We start from the raw sequence: 19,869 nt of genomic DNA, 5'->3' as shown, positions 1-19,869 counted from the left end.
TATGGACAATTATAAAGGTAAATTTCTTTATCTACATGGCAAGTTATATATTATTGAAGAAATGTAGTAATATTTGTTTATGCATCTTTTTACAGCAACATTTTGTAGCACCAGAACATGCTAGAAAATAGACTTTTAAGTCTATTGGGAAGCTCTAGCATGGGTTCAAAACAAAATTGAGATCAAGAATTTATGATGCATATGATATTGACCAAGCTAGAATTGCGCATTACCCAACTGATGTAAAGCTACCTGATTGGAAAGCATTTGTTACAAATTGTTCACGCGAACGATACAAGGTATTCATCATACATTATATGGGTTATAAAATCCATTTTGCATATCAAGACTCATATATTATTTGTTTGTAGAAACTAAGGGAAAATGGGAAGAAGGCAGTTCAACACCACAAGATGCCCCATACTTGTAGTCGTAAAGGTTATGCAAGATTGGAAGATGAGTTGGTAATTGAATGATCTATTTTTGACTTGTGAAGATTTTTCCCCTTAAGAGTACTTAATATATATATGTGAAATGTTTTATTTACTTGTTCTGTAGAGATGTAAAAAGGGTAAGATTGGTAAGCCTGTTACAAGAGGTACTGTATGGGTTGCAGGCCATAAGAGGAAAAATGGAGAACCAGTAAATGAGTTTGCTAAAGAGAAAATAGTATGTCGTTCACTGTTCATAAAATATTTTCTAAGATAAAAGGCATGCTTATTCGATTTCAATGCGACTCTAGTTATATTTTTTATTATTGTTGTTGTTGTTGTTGTTATAGGATAAGTTGAATGAAATAGACTGTGATATAGAATGTGGAAGAGGAGATGCCCTCTCACAAGTTTTAGGTCCTGATCCTAATGGGCGTGCGCGTGGAGTGGGATATGGAGTTACTCCATCTACTTTGTATGGTATCCAACAATGCAATGGGAGGATGAGTGAATTGCAAGAGAAATATGATGTTGTATTGGAAGAAATGTCTTCTGTCAAGAAACTTGTTGCCAAACTATTGAATAGTGGAGAGGTATTCAAATTTGTTTGGGGATTCCATATATACTTTTGTTTTGATTTACTAACATCAAAATTATTTTCAGCCAAACCATTCATCTATTCAATCTTCTCCAGAGGTGGCAATGAACCCTCAAAATCCATCTTCCCAAAGCAATCACAATCTGAATTATGTATGTATACAATGTTGGATTCTATTTTTTAAAAAAAAAATCAAATTCAAATTCTTATATTTACATTTATATTATTGTTTCCTTATATGTTTTCGTACAAGGACGGACTAAATCGAATGATGTGTCTATTGAAAGATCTCTTGAGGGTCAACATGACCACCAAAGTCCATCTGCCCCAAGCAATCAAAATTCAGTAAGTTTTCCATGTTAAATCCTATTTCATTAAATTTGAAAATTTCATGGCTTTTTTTTTGTTTTCCCTTTCATGTTTTCGTATAGGGTGGGGCTAAATCCAAAGTTGTATCTACGCAAAGACCTACTCATCAGGCTCAATGTGACCATCAAAGTCCATCTGCCCAAAGCAATCAAAATCTGATTTCCGTATGTTATCCTTGCTAAATGCTATTTCATTTAACATGTGAATTTCTAGAGTCATGTAAGTATATCTTTTTGTTTTCATACAGGGTACTAAATCCAAAATTGTGAAGTGCAAGCTGTTTAGACTTATTCCTGAAGATGTCGTGGCAGAAGGATTATGGTATACTGATGATCTAGCAACTACAATACATACTAAGCCTTTAGGCCTGGATTATTCAAAGGTTTATGTTGAAGTTGCAATTCAAAAGGATGCACTGCTTGTTAGGGGGAATAACGCTTTGAAGACGATAGAAGATGTTGTCTCTAGTTTTGTGGCTTGGCCCACCAATTCCATAATTAAGTTGTGATGTGCGCTCAATTTTAAGAGCTAGTCTTTTGTTGTTTGAAAACACTTAAATTTTGAAGACCTTTTAATTATGCGTGTTTGGGTAGTTATGTTAGTTGGAATTGGACTCAATGAATGGTGAATGGTTTAAATTCTTCTACTTGGTGCTATATGTATCTCTTTTCTTTATTTTTCTTAGCTTTGTTATTGATCCGTTTGTAGTTTTTAGAACTGATCATTATTCATATATCCATACTGATTGTTCTCTATTGCTTCTTGCTGGCCAACACTTTTTAATTCCGCCTTTGTAAAGTTGTCGCTAGCTTTACAATGCCGGTCCCAAGCCCATATAAAGGAGGAGGGGAAAGGGAAGAGTATAGGGTATTGCAATTAAAATTTTCACTTTTTAAAATATATCAAAGTTTGGGAGTGAAGCAGATGATCTACTGCTATAACACGGTATTTAGTTCACATTTTTTTGTATTTCCTTTTATGTCAGAACCAAATACTGTTACTCATTAGTTCTAACTACTACTTGATAATTTTTAGGAATTAGTTTGATAATTATAGTTTGCATTATTTGATTGGTCATTTGTATTTGTGGGAGTCGAGGCTTTCGAAAAGTATGAACATGGATTTTCCTGAACCTGAAATGTTTATCTTGTCGCATTATAGCTATATGTACATTTACACAAATGTGGATTCTGTGCTACTTCCGAATGATGTTATTGTACTAACTGTTTTTTATGGAGTGATGACGTACTCTCTATGTGTTCCAGGGAATGGATCTCTACTTTAAGAGGCATGATGGATAGGCTGATACTTGTGAAGATTTTTTTACTTCCATGCAGGATCCAAATGATGCGAACTTCCAGAATTTCTTATTATGGTATGTCCGCGCCCCTTCTTGTTATGTTCAGTCTCTACTTGTTAACATTATTGTTGGTGCTTTTGGTTTTGTAATGTAATCATATATTATAGGTACTCTCAAGCGGGCACGCCTATTGTGAAGGTTACATCATCTTTTTGTCCCGAAGCCAACACTTATTCCTTGAGATTTAGGTACACATAATGTCGTTATATACAGTAGGAATGTTTGTAGTTTCAATTATGTTTATGATTTATCTTTTTCCAGTCAAGAGGTTCCTCCAACCCTTGGCCAGCAAGTGAAAGTACCCATGTTCATACCTTTGGCAGTTGGTCTCCTCGAATCCAATGGAAAGGACATTCCTCTCATGTCTGTGTACCATGAAGGGTTGCTTGAGTCACTTACGCCAAATGGCCATCCAGTTGACACTGTAGTTCTTCAAGTAAAGAAGGTCAGTTCTAATTGTTTATCGATGAGAAACTGTGTTAGAATTCAATCTTATGGTTAGTTTGGAAGGCGTTACCCAAGAGGTACCCTGATGTAATTAGGGATTACCAGTCAAAATATAAAATATATTGTAGTTTTGCACTTTTGCTGACTTTAAAATCTTTTCCATGTGTTTTTGATGGATGAAATATGATTTATCTTGCAGCCAGCTGGAATTAAATTGGGGACTTTGATGGGTGTATTTGTACCATGCTTGCAAAATATAATGGGAATCATCTATTTTATCCGATTTTCTTAGTAAATAACATCTACCATATGCTATTAATTATTATCCGTATTAGTCCGTAATGGTAGACTTTGCATGTATAAGTTAGTAGATCAGTTGGTGTGTCCAATTCTATTTTCAGAAATCAAGAAAGAATGTTAAGGGTTGTAATATATGGTCAGTTAGGATTTTGATCATTGTATAGGAACCTTCTTGTGGATATGATACAACTAATCCTGTCAAATGATTCACCTGTTTGAAGAGAGATTAGTATGTATGTATCCTACGAAAGAGACAATGACGGGAAAGGAATTTAACCTTGGATAAGGTATTAAAAATGATTTGAAGAACAAAATAGGTGGTATGACATACAATATAAAGGGTTGTAAAGTGAGAACTCTTGTGGCTGACGTCATTCATAAGGGATTCAGGCAAGAATGGTAAGGAGAACAAACAACTGAGGTTCTGTCTTTGATACAATTTTTTTGCTTTTGTTGTTGTTGTTTTTTCATTTTTTAAACGTACTCTCTAGTAGTGTTAATGGAAAAATACTACCCTCTTCCCTTTTCAGGATAGTTGGTATGGCTAGCATACTGGACTCGTTATTGTTAGTCTCCTTTTGTGGCTTGTGCACTTTCTTGACTACATTATCGTTAAGTGATATTGCTACTAATGGTGCAATGAAGGTATGTGATACACGAATTATGCCTTTTATCATTTTATTAATTATTGCTTGTCCACCTTTTTTTTTTAATAAGTTATTATTGCTCAAATTCGTGTTAGTATGAAAATAGTATTGTAACTTGATAAGTGCCCAAAACTGTAGTTTTAACCCCTTAACAATAATACTTTTAGACCAATTATGTGAGTAAGATTTAATGCTAATTATTTGCTTTTATGTATTTTGGGCATTGGAGTCGATTATATGCAGAAATGTGTCACTTTTGTGAGATAAAGGAGCAAGGGTTGGTTGCTAAGGAGTTATGTGATTAAAGGCCAATATTCAAGGAGAAAAAGCCTTTAAAAAGACCGGTCAAAGCTAAAAAGTCAAAGTCAACGCGGGCAGAAACAATGCACAAAAGTCAGCAGAATTTCCGGAGGCCATATCTTTGGACTCAAACCTCGGAATTAGGCCTACCTTATGTCAAAACGACCGGCTCGGAAAGAGCTTTCTAATGGTCCAAATATTGACCTAATCAGAGGAGAAGAAGTGGATTAAAAGTCTACTGAAGTCAAATCCAGCTAAAAAGGCTCTATGGACTGAAGAGATTGGGTTTTATACTCGATTTTCCGGCCCAAAACATGGCTCCTCAGCCCATACACGAAAATGTGGATCTGGTCTCCTCCATTTCAATACACAAGACTTAACTCTTAAGCATGCTAGTTTTTTAGGTAGCCATTAGTGAATAGTTTGAGATCTAGATTTAGACTCCATTAATTAATTAGTTTTATTTACCTTGTTTTAAATTAGTTATTGAATCAATTGTTATTTCTTCATTAGATCAATAAAGTTAGTTACTTCTTCATAATCTAGTTTCATTTTTCATTAATTATTTAGTTTCAATTCATAGATTTAGTTATTTGTCATTACTAGTTTCAATTAATTCTTGCATGATTAGATTTACATTTGAATTCAAATAAGCAAATTTAGAATCTTTATATCATGTCTTGTTTAAATTCAATTGAAAATGACAGTTTAATGACTCTAGGCTAAACCTCCATTAGAGGGGTTTGAGGAAGCCTTGATGAAAGCTTGATTGTTGTTAGTGTAGAATAGTCGTAATTTTCCATTTCAATCTAGAAAGTAATTAGTTCACCATGAGAATGGGTTTGATTGCTTCACATGCTAGTTGTTAGTTGGTAGAGATTACCATGAACAATTAGGGATTAGGAACACCCAATTGCTATACAAAAGCATTGTAATTCGGATTACGACGAATCTTCGCTAGTTAATTAAGTCGAGTTAAGGTAGAATCAATCCCCCCTAATTCCTTTATAGTGTCAATTTAGCATTTCATACTTGGGAAGTTATTCGTATCTTGTTTAGTATTTGAATTGATATCGTAGTATAAAATTTCCGTCCAAACTCTCATTGACTTTGGATAGACAATGCACCTTAGGAAACATTGAATACAAAAGAACTAGGAGTGGAACGAACTTTCTACTCTAAACGTATTGCATTGACAAGAGAGTAGAAAACTTTGATAATTAGCATCGTAAATAGTGTTAGTTTTACTTGCGTTGACTTTAATCACTTATTCGTAGGTAAAACTATCATTATACTTTTATCAAATGGCGCCGCTGCCATCTTAGTTCCCTTTAGTATTGTTTTCTTTAGTATTGTTAGTCTTCCCAAAGTCCCATTAAACCCACCCACCTTTGTTTGTTTCTAACAGTGATTGTTTGGTTCAGAAACTTAAAATTTTTCAAAGAACAAGCCTGAGCGTGGCCCGCTCCCTTACAAGCCAAACTTCAAGTGCCCCTAGCACTGAAGCGCCTGGAACTTGACTTGGACTTTGAGCGCGACCCGCGCCTTGGCAAAGTTCGAGAGCCCCCCGCGCTGAAGCGCCTGGAACTCGAGTTTCACCTAAGCGCGACCCACGCCCTACCAAGGCATAAATCGAGCGCCCCCCACGCTGAAGCGCCTAGAACTTGAGTTTCACCTGAGCGCCACCCGCGCCCTCACAAGGCTTAACCTAAGCGCACCCCGCGCCCTATTCTGAACCGCCCGATTTTCACTGGTTAGTTCAAATTTCCATTACTTTAAGTTATTAAGTGTTTTTAACTCGTTAAATACACTGAGCTAGCGTAAACAAGACGCTATTCATACGCGAAGCAAGGAGGCATTCAAGTTCTTCTTTCTTCCACTCCTCGAATCTTCTGTCAGAGGAGTTCTTATACTAGCATATCAAGGTTGTTTTAATTGTTGTCGTGTTTCTTCAATATTGGACTTAGCTTTTCATGAGATTAAGGCCAAGTAGAGAAAAAACGACTAACGTAATCTATTGTGAGCGTCAACACACACACCATCTAGTATACCACACACCACATCTGAAATAATGGCTGAAGAAAGAGAGTCTCCTCTCTCTGACTTTTACAAAGCCTTGAACGATAACCCAAAATCTTGCATCATTCTATCAGACCGAGTGGGGGATTTCCGAATCCCCCCAAATATGTTTAATTTGTTACCTGTTTTTCATGGGTTAGACCATGAAAAACCTTATCAGTACATGCGTAGGATTATCCAAGTCCTTACTACATTCCACTATCCTACGGTTGGTGCTGAACAAATTAAATTGAGGGTGTTTCCTTTCACCTTACCCGATAAGGCGGCGTCTTGGTTAACTGCCCAAGCCCCTAATTCTGTGGACTCATGGGCCAAACTTGTTCAACTATTTATGGAACACTTTTACCCACCACTGAAGACAAATGAAATGCTTCCCAAGATTCATTTCTTTCGACAGAATCCTCATGAATCATTTTCAGAGGCTTGGAATCATTTCACCGATCTTCTTATAGAGTATCCACACCATAACCTTGCGAAAGACACGTTAGTTCGTGCCTTTTTCAAAGGACTTTTACACCACCATAAAGAAGTCCTTGACATAATGAATGGGGGTAGTTTCCTCAGGAAAGGAGCCTCAGAGGCTTATAAATTTTTAGAAGATCAAACAAAGCATAATAATAATTGGTGGGTGGGTAGTGACGATATCTCCCGCTCCGCTAATTCTTCTACAACAATCAAGGCCGCCGGTATGTTTGAGATGAAACCCGATCCTGACCTTAAAAATTTAATCGAATCTCTCACTAAAAAGGTAGAGGCTATTTATGTTCAACAAAAGCCTATCCCCGTCATGAATGTCAACTCCAATCCATGTAATTTCTGTTTGAGTCTAGAGCATCCCGACTCCTATTGTCCTTTCACTTATGAACAACAAGCATCATAACAAGATAATGTTTACTCAATTAATAGTTATCATATTCCTAACGCCCCTTGGAGACAACATCCCAACTTTAGTTGGAGAAATAATCAACAAGGAACACCTCTAGGGTTTAATAATCAAAATGTTAGGCCAACAAACAATTATAACCAAGCTCCACCACGACAAGGTCAAGGTAATTATAATAATTATAACAACCAAGCTCCACCACGACAAGGACAAGGTCAGGGTAATTATAATAATTATAACAATAATAATTATAATGCTAATAGAGGAATCATTCTGGCAAATAATAACTATCAAAATCCATCCATTAATAATCAACGTGACATGGTTCCTGTCACACAACCTATAGCTAACACTCCTCCACAACCGGATCGTTTCGACACCTTTATGCAAACCTAACAACAGATTTTACAAGCCATCCAACTTTCCTTACAGCAGTTAGAACAAGAGAAAGTACAACCCAAAGGTGTGTTTCCAGGTCAAGCAATACCTAACCCTAAAACAACAAACACAGCCTTTGAAGTAAATGGTAATACTAGTACAGAAAATGCAAACGTAAAGGTGAGCTAAATTCTATCACCACTCTCCGTTCTGGCAGAGTGGTTGATAACAACGTAACTATGCCTATAGTTACCCCACTAGTGGTCCCTACACTAGATATTGTACTAGATACCAACGTAGAAACTGAAGATCCTACCCCTGTAGAGGTACCAGTTAAACCACAACCTAAGAAACAGAAAGCCAAGGTTAGGCATCCTGTTGATCCATATGTGAAATATAGAGAGAAACCACCGTTTCCCCAAGATTAGCTATGTTGAACAAGGATACAAATTACGATGAGATTAGGAAAGTTTTTAAAAATCTAACTATAAACTTACCTTTTCTTGAAGCAATTAAAAAGTTACCTCACCATGCTAAGTTTTTCAAAGAGTTGTGCACTAAGACAAATATTCCTAAAGATGCCTTTTTAACAGAACATTTTCCAACTTTAACTAAACACAATGGAATCGTTAAGTACAAGGACCCTGGTCGTCCTACTGTACAATGCATCTTAGGGGATACTCACACGACCACTGATTTATTAGACCTGGGGGCGAGTGTTAACTTACTCCCTTATTATTTATATAAACAAATAGGTCTACAAGAGATACAACCTACAAAAATGACGTTGCAATTAGCTGATCGGTCTATCAAGTATCCTAAAGGTGTAGTTTAAAACGTGCTTGTTAAGGTTCAGGATTTCTACTATCCTGCGGATTTTGTTATCCTCGATATAGAAGTCGCTAACGACTCTGTTCAGATTATTTTAGGGCGTTCTTTCTTGGAAAATGCCAACGCGCTTATAAACTGTCGCGATGGTCAATGTTTTCAAAACGATAAAACAATTTTTTGATAAGAATATCGATGGAGAAGTTAGCATGATAGAGAGCTTAGCTCAAGAGTATTTTACCAACACATTTCCTGATAATCATATGCACCAATTTATTTCCTTCGGAAGTTCTAATTTCGACAAGGACTCCTTGGACGTAGATGAAATTGAGGAAGATTTCCTTCAACTCTTTTGCAACTCTTCTGTGCCACCTCGCGAGTCCCCACTTATCAACACCCATCCATCCCTCGACGCCATGACAGAAGAAGAATTTTTCAAACTCTATCCCAGTGATTCTTATAACCCACCTATTGAGGAATGTCTTGCATATTTAAAAGATTCTGATGATTTAGAACTGAGATCATTAGGTGAGCGCCATTTACCTACCTCATATCATCCTGTTACTTATTCACCTTCCATTAATGTTCCCCGCCCTCCACCTTTCAAAGGAACCTTAAGTTGGCGCTTGACCCTCTTGCTTCTTCTGTGCTTAATGATTTTCTAAACCTTCCTAATACTGAAATAGCTCCCAAGGGAAATGCACTTGACACCTTCATTTTTAGAATTGAGACAGTTCCTACCTACACCATGAATGAGTTTTGTGATAAACCCACAATCTCATTTCTTCCATTCCTTACTTCTGAAACTTATCCATACCCAACATATCTTCCACAAACATTCATTTTCTTACGATCATTCATTTGGACACCTTCTCGTTCAAAGATGAAGATGTAGGTGCATTCTCGGTTACGTTCTAGATCTATCAGACTTCGTTTTAATTTCACTAAGTTGCGTCGTAGAAACTCTTGGTGCTTGATTCTGTTTGGAGGTGCATTTCATGTTATTTATTTATGGAAAGACCCACAACTCTTTAGGTTGTTGATATATGGAAAACTGCATGTTCATTATATACATATGTTTTAAATATAGTCTTTAGTATCTGACTATAAAAGACTCATTTTGTGTTTGGTGTACTTCCTTTCACTTTCATATATTGGAAAGTGCACCATTCATGTAACCGGTCCTTCCGTATGGAGTGTGTGGCTGTAAGTACCGGATTCTATGTCCACAGTTAACATAATTCACGTTTTCTACTCTTGCATATTTTCTCAATTTTTTAGTCATGTTTCTCTATGGTGTGAATTATGCATTTATTGCTTTATTATTTTTCTTATATTAAATCTTTTTCATAAAAAGTAAAAATATCAAATCCATAAAAATAGTAATCTAGGAAGTCTCAGGAATCTGACTATAAAAGACCCACGTGTAAAACAAATTTCCTAATCTTCATTGCCAAAAATTTGTTTGGGGGTGGGGTGTTGGTTTTCCATCCGTGATTGCTAAACTTTCCATTTTTGTTTCTTATACCATTTAATCATATTTTGATTCGGGTTGACATTATCTATGAATTTAGATTTTATTCGTTCGCATAACTTATATTATGCACGCACTTCGAGGTGTTTTCCATCTTCTTATATGTCACCCATAATTTGAATAGATTGTTTCATGGGTCATTGAATTGGAAATTCTCTCCTGATCATTTCCATATCTCACTCACAAAAATCGGACTGGTAACGAGTCAAGAATCCCAATTTTAATTTTTGCACGCTTAGGGACAAAAATGGGCATTTTGGAAAGCGAATTGGGCTTGGGCCCAAGTCAACAGTATAACCCAAGAACGCATCGCATTCTTCTTCTTCATCTTTCCAATTCCGCCATTACCAAATTTTAAACCATAAACAAAATAAAAAATAAATAGAAAACCTAAACAACACCACGCCAAACTAGTTTCACCCACTACAAAACTTCTCCAAAACATCTCTACCACCATTCCCAACCTTTTGAACCACCAAAAATAAACAAAAAATCACCAAACTATAAAAATAATCGAACCACCACTGCGCCTCCTCCCAACTATTTAGTGAGTTTGCTTCAAACTCGACTCCTCCACCTTATTCAAACCCACAAATCATTTCAAAACTTCAATGGCTCTCAGACGAAGAATTTTGCCGGAACAAGCTTTTACTGCCGCCCGCTTTACTCCGTTTTTTCGTGACGAGATGATTAGGAGGAATTAGAATAGGTTGTGGTACTCGATAGATGATTACTACCACTCCGATTTGGTCGAACAATTCTATAAGAAGAGAGAGTTGGAGGGTCAGAAAATTTTCATGAAGGTGGCTAGGACTAGGAGAGAAGTATCGAGAGAGTTGTTGGCTGAGATTTTAGGTATTACGCTTGAACTCCACCTCGAAGCCACCTTGTAGGAATCCCAATATACTGGAGTTCCTACATTAATGAAATACACTGTCATTGAGGGTCAATACAATCCGAATTTTCATTGTGCTCGACAGTCATCTTTGCAAACCAACCAACTGGTTGTAGCTCAATGGATTGGTAAAAACGTCATCGGGAAGGAGAAAGTGAGCGACATCAGTTTGACATGTCTGCACATTCTCTGGATATTGCAGCAGAAGAGGTATGAATTATGTATCCTCGAGTTTTTGATAAATATGATTAGAGGAGTTGGGAAGAGTATTACACCATTTCCTGCTTTAATTACGAAGATAATGTTGTCTTTGGGGGGAAATCAAGAACTGAGCGGACTATGTTGAAATTGCATTCAAATGCAATTATTTATACGGAGTGTATCCAAAGGACTTGGAAATTTCCAGAGGATAGAGTGGTTGATTCGGATGAGGAAATAAAGGATATGACATGTTTGGATGAAGATGCCTTGGAAAGGTGTACTTCTGAGTTAGAACGCATGTCAGTGCTGCATAGTAGCCTGCGTTTCATTTATGGTATTTGTGAAGATGTACGGGATAGGCAGATTATAATTTGAAATAAACAAAAGAACCTTCAGACGAATTTTGAAATGCTCGACAAGGGTCAGGAGGATCTCTTGTGTAACATGGAGACTCTCCTTCAGCGATAGGATGCGCATTATACAGAGATGAAGGTAGAAATGGAAGCACAACACCTGTTCCAAGTAGAGATTCTACGACGCATGCCACCCCTGGAGGGTTATGTTTCAGATGAGTCTGAGAAGCATGAGCGTCGTCGCCAAAGGACGGATAGCTCGGGCCCTTCTTCATCTCAGGCCCCATCTTCATCCCAGGCCCAATCTCCATCTCAGGGTCTATCTTCATCACGTGGCTAGTTGTTTAGAAAAATTTGTTGTTTCGATGTTATTTAGTTGTTTTATTATTTTTATTAGTTTGGATGTTAAGTGGTTGAATTCAATAGCTAAATTTGAATTCAGTAGTTAATCTTAATTTGAATTTCGATCTTAATTTAATATGGTTCTTTTCAAATAATGCGTTGATTTTTATGTTAATCCCACCTTCCTAAATTGTTTGGGCTAGCATGATTTTTATATGATCCACAATTTTAGAAGTAGTTTTGTGGTGATTGTTGGAAATATTGTCGATATTGGCATGCCTATGATTAGATGTTATGGTACGATAAAATCTCAATGAGTTAGGCAATTACTATCCTAAATTCAACCTAAAAGATATTAGGTTTGTTTTGGAATAAAGAATATGGGTTGTTTCCGTTTTCGGATTTGGAAATATTTTGTTTCCGGCAATTGCCTTAAACCTTTTTAGCAACTTGCCGATTTGGTTTGGAAACCCAAACCCTATATAAACTTCCTTCATTCTCCACACAAAACCCACATATCTTACTTTTATCTCTCACCTTTCACTCCCAATTTTTCCTTTTTTTGTCTTCACTTCAGCAATTAAGCTGCACGGAGCGCGCCTGCGCCTCAGTTGAGTGCCACCTGCGCTTGCCCATCTGTAACTCGAAATTCACCTGAGTGCGACCTACGCCCATCCCAGGCAAAAAGTGAGCGCGCCCTGCGCCTAAGTCCCCGAAACTCGATCATAGCCTGAGAGCACCCTTCGCCCTACCCAGGCATAGTTTGAGCACCCCCCGCGCTCTGACATCCGTAGGCATGAAAAATTCCAATTTTTTGTGGGTTGTTCTAGGATCGTTTGCAGCTGTTCTAGAGAGTAGTCTGGTGATGACATCCCCTCGTATCATACCGGAATAGTCTTTTGAAGACTTGTTCCAAAGTGACACCTATGGTGCGTGGTTTCGCGAAGTAATCATACAAGCAGGATGAAAATTTTAATGGTAAGTTCTGATAAACTTTACTCTCCTGCACTTACCTCGTATTTTTATGACCATTGTAAATTCTCCATCAACAGTTCTTGTTGGCTTTTGTTGTTAAGCTTCCTATGCCTGCTGAGATTCAAGACCCATGGGGCTAGATAGTTGATAATTTCTCTGCCTACAACTATGCACTTTTGCATGAGAATTATGGGGCCGGTATTTTCCGTTTAGAGGACCAAGGGACATATAACGTAGCCATTGGTAGCTTGTCCCTTAACGTGGGCACGGTCATGTTCTTTATCATGTTAAACATATTAGGGGAGTAGTGTTTTTCTTCTGCGAATGACACCACTTGCGATGTTTTTCTTGCTCTAGTTGAGGGACACCTGCTATATGACCTTCCCAAGACATTAATGTCTAGTTTAGCACGAGCCCAGAGTATGAGGCATAAGTACCTTCTTATGCCTATTTTAGTTTGTCGTATTATGCTATGTTTCTTCCCTTGTTTTTGTGCCCGTTTCATGGATTGGGTTGGGGTCGATATTGTGAGACCCACCAATTGTATTATTCGATCTTTCCGTGTTATGACTTGGCCGGGATGGCAGATGCAACCTCATTGGGTTGCCCTTTACACCCCATCTGACCAAGTGGCGTTAAACAGGTTAGTGATTGTAGATGATAAATGGCGTGAAGCTTGGCAAGTTACCATGGTGGCAGGGATTTAATGAACCTCATTTCTTTATAGAAGAGGATGAGGATGACACTTAAACGCGGGAGATAAGGTAAGTTTTTGATAGGGTTATATACTAAAAGCATTACTTTTGTATTAACTCTAATTCTTCATTTTTTGAATGAGAATCATATGGGCAAATGTTATGCATATTATATATGTTATTAGTAATATGCATGTGTTTAATACTTTATGTTGTAGATGATATGGTGTGAACATACAGAAGATCATATCATCAGTACCTTATCAAGTATAAGCAATCGTTCACAACCTAGATGGATTTGGACAAACCATTAGTACGGTTGTAGTATAATCTGGTATTAGTCTATCTTGACTATAGGATTACACTAGTACACTTTGTGTGTATTGAACAGGACCAAGTGAGGTTGTTTCTCCTTATACTGACTATATAAGAGAACAAACACCTCTGTTATTATGGATGTTTGTCCTCCTAATCCGGATATAATAACGGGCACTTACATGCATTGTACATTGCTTTAAATCATCAATGAGTGAGATTCATTTGTGAATCAACAAACTCGATGGATTGGATAATGACATTGTATGTAAGGTGTGTTATTGATTATGAAAGGAATCCATGTCCCGCAAGAAGTCAGGTTGATGATGTCCCGTTGAGGAGCTCAAAAAGATTGTCATGTAAACCCTGCAGGTAGATTTATTCCGACATGACAATGAGGTTGAGTGGTACTACTCAAGAACGTAAGAAGTTGATTAATGTAGTTGTCAGTAACTTGACTTAATTAACGGACATTCGATATCTTAAACATGGGGAGATCAACGAGCATATAATATGGAGCCCATAAACGCTGACACTTAATTTGGGATTAGAACGGTAGTGCAATAATGGCCTTTAGTGGAATAAGCCATTTGTTGACGGACTTGGGCCGTGTGTTCGGGGCGAACATAGGAAGCCCAAGCCCGTCAGGAGGCCCAACCCTAATTTCTCCTCATGGTCCCTGTTGTAGCCTATAAATAGAATAATCTCTCTCTGGCCGAAATTGATTATTCACAGTATTAGAAAAAGAGGCAAGGAAAGATAGATCCAAAATTGGATCTATATTTGTGAGAAAGAAGGGGATTGGTAGATCGTTGTCCACACAACGTCCAATCTATTCTAAAGGAATACAACAGAAGATCAAGGGGTTGATTTCAGATTTGATAAAGCTTTGATTCTCAGAGACCACATCCAAGCCGATTCTCAAAAGGTATGTTCTCTATCCAAAGTCGTGAGAAACCCCATTGATTCCGCTGCGCGTGGGTTCTCACGGTTTGTAGAAATTTTGCATTCTGAATAACGGTTCCTACAGTTTTTAGTTTCAATTAGTGTTTTCTTATGTCCCAAGCAATTTGATTCTTGTTAACCCCATAACGGGTGGAACTCATATAGAGTTGCATCTATTTTTCTTTTTCTATATTAGTATGTTTTAACTTTGTTTTGCAGATGTTCCAGAATTTCACACATTTCCATGGTATTTTTCTACCCTTTTTATTTGAATACTTTGAGGACAAAACATGCTTCTTATTTGGGGGGCATAGAAACACGTGTAATTAAGGCATCTGTTAGGATATATATATATATGTATAATATGCACTTATTTTCTAGTAAAAATTCAAAAAAAATAAAAAAAAAAAATAAAAAGTTTATGCTATCCACTTAGGAATATTAGTATTGTTTTCTTTCTCTATGGTCTCAATAATCTAGAAGTCTCACGAAGCTTTTGCATGAGAATAGTTTTTAGAAACTTAGGTTAATATGTAGGTAATAATCTTTGCATCTATCTATAAATATATTACATGAGTATCTATGATTGTTTGGCAAAAAGTTTCTGAAATCTAGGCTAGAGTATTTATTCTACAAATCCTGTGAGAATATAGCCTAAGACCTTATATGAGTGAAATATTTGAGAAATGACACAAGGGAGAAGTAAAATCCGGATAGAGAAATCACACGTCCACTTGCTTGATCACTATACCATATCCTAAGCGAGAATTTAGGCCCTCTTTGGATTGGTATAGCCAGAAATTCAGACCTTATGAAATTATTTTCCGCTAGTCGCCCCTCTAAGCCTTTCTTTAGCCTTTCATAAACCGCAAATCCTTAACCTTTTACAAAACAAAATAAAAATAAATAAAAAATCAACCTACCCATTATAGAATGAGTGAAGAAAAGAGAAAGGAAAAACCTATGTAAACAAAAATTAGTTAGTTGCTTCAGAAAATAAAAGAAAAGAAATTTCCATCCAAAGAAAATAAAAGAAAAGAAAAATAAAAATAGAAACAAAATAAAAACTCCAAAAATAGAATAAAAGGAGTCAGAAAGCCAAAGAAAAATAAAAAGGCTAAGGATGGAAACAAAGTGTAGAAGCAAAAGAACAAGGATTTCTCTAGTTATGTAATATGAAAACCCTATTATCTCAGACTTGTCCTTTTTGAATATCAATTTCCTTCCTTCTTAAACCATCTCCTGATCCCCGCAACACCTAATAAAGAAATCTAGCTCAATTAGGAATAGGTTAGTGTGATAGTAAGGGGCAGATGTATTTGATCGACTCCAGTTTCCTTGTGTGTCATTGAGATTGTAAGGTAAAGTGTGCCCACTACGTACTGGAGTAACAAAACTTGAGCAGAAAAATCAGAGTGGTTTTTGTCTTAACATTTATGTGAGGACCTACTTAAGGACGCTATTCCGAGTTTTCAGAAATGGACCTACTAGTGCATTTCATAATATTACTCATTGTATATATGTTTATTTGTAGATGATTGATTATTATGCATATATTAGCTTAGGTTTCGACTCGATTATTTTGTATTCATTACTAGTAAGATGTATAGATAATTGAGACATAAAGAAGAAAACAATAGTTTTATTTCTTAGTCGTTGTAGTATAGATGAAGTTTGTGAGTACCTTCACTGGAAAAGTCTCACGAGGCTATAACTCGTCCACTAGGGAATTCCTAGTAGTTTAAGGCCTTGTTGCATATGGTCAATGCAATCACACTCGGAGAAACGAGAGTAGTTAGAACTCCATTTTGGTCATTTGTTCTAATTTCTCATATTTGCTTGAGGACAAACAAAATGCTGTTTGGGGGTGGTTTGATAAGAGCCCAAAACTGTAGTTTTAACCCCTTAACAATAATACTTTTAGACCAATTATGTGAGTAATAAATAAGAGTTACTGTTGATTACGTATTTTTATGTATTTCAGGCATTGGAGTCGATTATGTGCATAAATGTGTCACTTTTGCTAGATAAAGGAGCAAGGGTTGGTTGTTAATGAGTTCTGTGATTAAAGGCCAATATTCAAGGAGAAAAAGCCTTTAAAAAGCTCGGTCAAAGATGAAAAGTCAAAGTCAATGCGGGTAGAAATAGCTTTATAAAAAAGTCACAAAAGTCAAGGCCATATATTTGGACTCAGACCTCGGAATTGGGCCTACCTTATATCAAAACGACTGACCAGGAAAGATCTTTCCAATGGTCCAAACCTTGACCGAATCAGAGGAGCACAAGTGGATGAAAAGTCTACTGAAGTCAAATCTAGCTGGAAAGGGCTCTGTGGACTGAAGAGATTGGGTTTTGGGCTCGATTTTCCGACCCAAAACATGGCTCCTCAGCCCATGCACGAAAATGTGGATCTAGTCTCCTCCATTTCAACACACAAGACTTAACTCTTTAAGCATGCTAGTTTTTTAGGTAGCCATTAGTGAATAGTTTGAGATCTAGATTTAGACTCCATTAATTAATTAGTTTTATTTACCTTATTTTAAATTAGTTATTGAATCAATTGTTATTTCTTCATTAGATCAATAAAGTTAGTTAGTTCTTCATAATCTAGTTTCATTTTCCATTAATTATTTAGTTTCAATTCATAGATTTAGTTATTTGTCATTACTAGTTTCAATTAATTCTTGCATGATTAGATTTACATTTGAATTCAAATAAGCAAATTTAGAATTTTTATATCATGTCTTGTTTAAATTCAATTGGAAATGATAGTTTAATGACTCTAGGCTAAATTTCCATTATAGGGGTTTGAGGAAGCCTTGATGAAAGCTTGATTGTTGCTAGCATAGAATAGTCGTAATTTTCCATTCCAATCTAGAAAGTAATTAGTTCACCATGAAAATGGGTTTGATTGATTCACATGCTAATTGTTAGGTGGTAGAGATTACCATGAACAATTAGGGATTAGGAACACCCAATTGTTATGCTTAAAGCAATGCAACTGATTACTTAATCTAATCTTCGCTAGTTAATTAAGTCGAAGTTAAGGTGGAATCAATCCCCATAATTCCTTATCATAGTGTCAATTTAACATTTCATACTTCATGGGTTATTCTTATCTTGTTTAGTATTTGAATTGACATCGTAGTAGTATAATAATTTCTGTCCATACTCTCATTAACTTTGGATAGATAATGCACCTTAGGAAACATTGAATACTAAAGAACTAGGAATGGAACGAACTTTCTACTCTAAATGTATTGCATTGATAAGAGAGTAGAAAACTTTGATAGTTAGCATCGTAAATAGTTTTAGTTTTACTTGCGTTGAGTTTAATTACTTATTCGTAGGTAAAACTATCATTATACGTTTATCATAACTGAATTATGTAAAATTCTGTTGTAATGAGGCACAATTAGAAATCACCAAAGTATACATCCGTGTTGTAACTTGTAACGGATTCAGACTTTCTGTGGTTGTGTACAAATTAGACACCTGTGGAAACAATATAAGGAGGTTATCTATGACTTTTCTCTGTATGTTGAGGATGAAAGACTTGGACACACAATAAGACAAGTTTTGAAGGAGAATGTTTAATTTTTTTTCTTCTCTGATAGAAATTTTTTGTGATTGTTGACTTGTATGTATAAGCTGTAAAACATTGGAGAGACTGGTGGATGGTGGATGTTCTCTTCAGGCCTTTTTATGTAATGTATAAGGAATAGAATCTTGGAGAAACAACAATGAATAGAATTTTCTCTTTGCACCTCTGAGTGTACTGGTCATTCTTTTGGGTCTTGCATAGATGTTGATTCCTTTCTTACCAGATTTTTCCTTTTGTATCTTCTAGGGTGGTGGACCATATTATCTTATTGGTCTATGATAAGAGCCCAAAACTGTAGTTTTAACCCCTTAATAATCATACTGTTAGACCAATTATGTGAATAATAAGTAAGAGTTAACACCGATTACGTTTTTATGCATTTCAGTGCTTCAAAGTCCATTATGTGCGTAAATGTACCACTTTAGCGAGAGATACGTGAGCAAAAGTCACAGAACTTCCCGAAAAGCCGATCTTTGGACTCAGACCACTGAATTGGGCATACCTTATGTCAAAACGACCGCTCGGAAAGAGCTTTGTAATGGTCCAAGCCTTGACCCAATCAGAGGAGCAGAAGTGGACGAAAAGTCTGTGGAAGTCAACTGCAGCTGAAGAGGCCTTTTGATCGAAAGAATTGGGTTTTGGGCCCCGATTCTCTGCCCAAACCCTGGCTCCAAGCCCATGCACGAATTTTGATCTGAATGTATAAGAACAAAAGCTTAAGTCTTTGTTAATGGTAGATTAAGAAGTAGAGAATTAGGGTAGATAGCTTAGAATAGAAAGTAGCCATTAAAATAGCTTCTAGATCTAGATTTAATTGTTTTATTTAATTAGTTTCAAATCCTTTATTAGATTAAACCTTAAATCTTGTTCTTCATTGGATTAGATCAATAAAGTAGTATTTGTTATCAATTTCGATTTTTGTCATTTCCAATTCTAGATATAATTTCAATTCATGTCCTTATTTCAATTTGGTCATTAAATTAGATTTCATTATTGTTTAGTTAAGTAAATTTCAATGCTTTTATTATGTTTAGTTTTAATATAAATGGAAATGATTATGGAATGATTCAAGGCTAAACCTCCATTAGAGGGGTTGTGAAGCCTTGATGAAAGCTTGATTCGATTATCGTAGAGTCGCCGTGATTTTCTATTCCACTCTAGAAATGATTAGTTCACCATGAGAATGGGTTTAATTGTTCACATGCTAGTTATGAATTGGTAGAAATGCCATGTATAATTAGGGATTAGGAATAACCAAATTGTTACCTCATGGGCGCTCAATGCGGATTATGACGATTCGTCGTTAGTGGATTAAGTTGAGTTAAGGTGGAATCAATCCCCCTCTAATTCCTTATCATAGAATCAACGTAGCATTCCCATAATTATTTAG

The 19,869-nt window shown here is 36.3% G+C and overlaps 1 protein-coding gene across 1 annotated transcript; it reads left to right on the top strand.

The window, feature by feature from the left end:
• The first annotated feature begins 2,691 nt into the window (after positions 1–2,691).
• On the top strand, positions 2,692–3,497 carry LOC147503434 (puromycin-sensitive aminopeptidase-like). Its single transcript, XM_086604835.1, has 4 exons — positions 2,692–2,773; positions 2,866–2,946; positions 3,020–3,203; positions 3,405–3,497. Exons 1-4 carry the CDS (start codon positions 2,730–2,732, stop codon positions 3,495–3,497), a joined length of 402 nt encoding a protein of 133 aa, XP_086460961.1. The 5' UTR covers positions 2,692–2,729.
• The last annotated feature ends 16,372 nt before the right edge of the window (positions 3,498–19,869 follow it).

The sequence above is a fragment of the Coptis chinensis genome, chromosome 4 (genome assembly GCF_015680905.1).
Source record: "Coptis chinensis isolate HL-2020 chromosome 4, ASM1568090v1, whole genome shotgun sequence".
Lineage (NCBI taxonomy): Eukaryota > Viridiplantae > Streptophyta > Magnoliopsida > Ranunculales > Ranunculaceae > Coptis > Coptis chinensis.
This window is presented reverse-complemented; position numbering and strand designations above follow the sequence as displayed.

Excerpts from the sequence above, each read along its gene's own strand:
- LOC147503434 (XM_086604835.1), top strand. The coding sequence starts at position 2,730 with ATGCAGGATCCAAATGATGCGAACTTCCAGAATTTCTTATTATG. Across the intron at positions 2,774-2,865 it reads TTCCAGAATTTCTTATTATG|GTACTCTCAAGCGGGCACGC; the intron begins GTATGTCCGCGC and ends CATATATTATAG. Across the intron at positions 2,947-3,019 it reads ACTTATTCCTTGAGATTTAG|TCAAGAGGTTCCTCCAACCC; the intron begins GTACACATAATG and ends ATCTTTTTCCAG.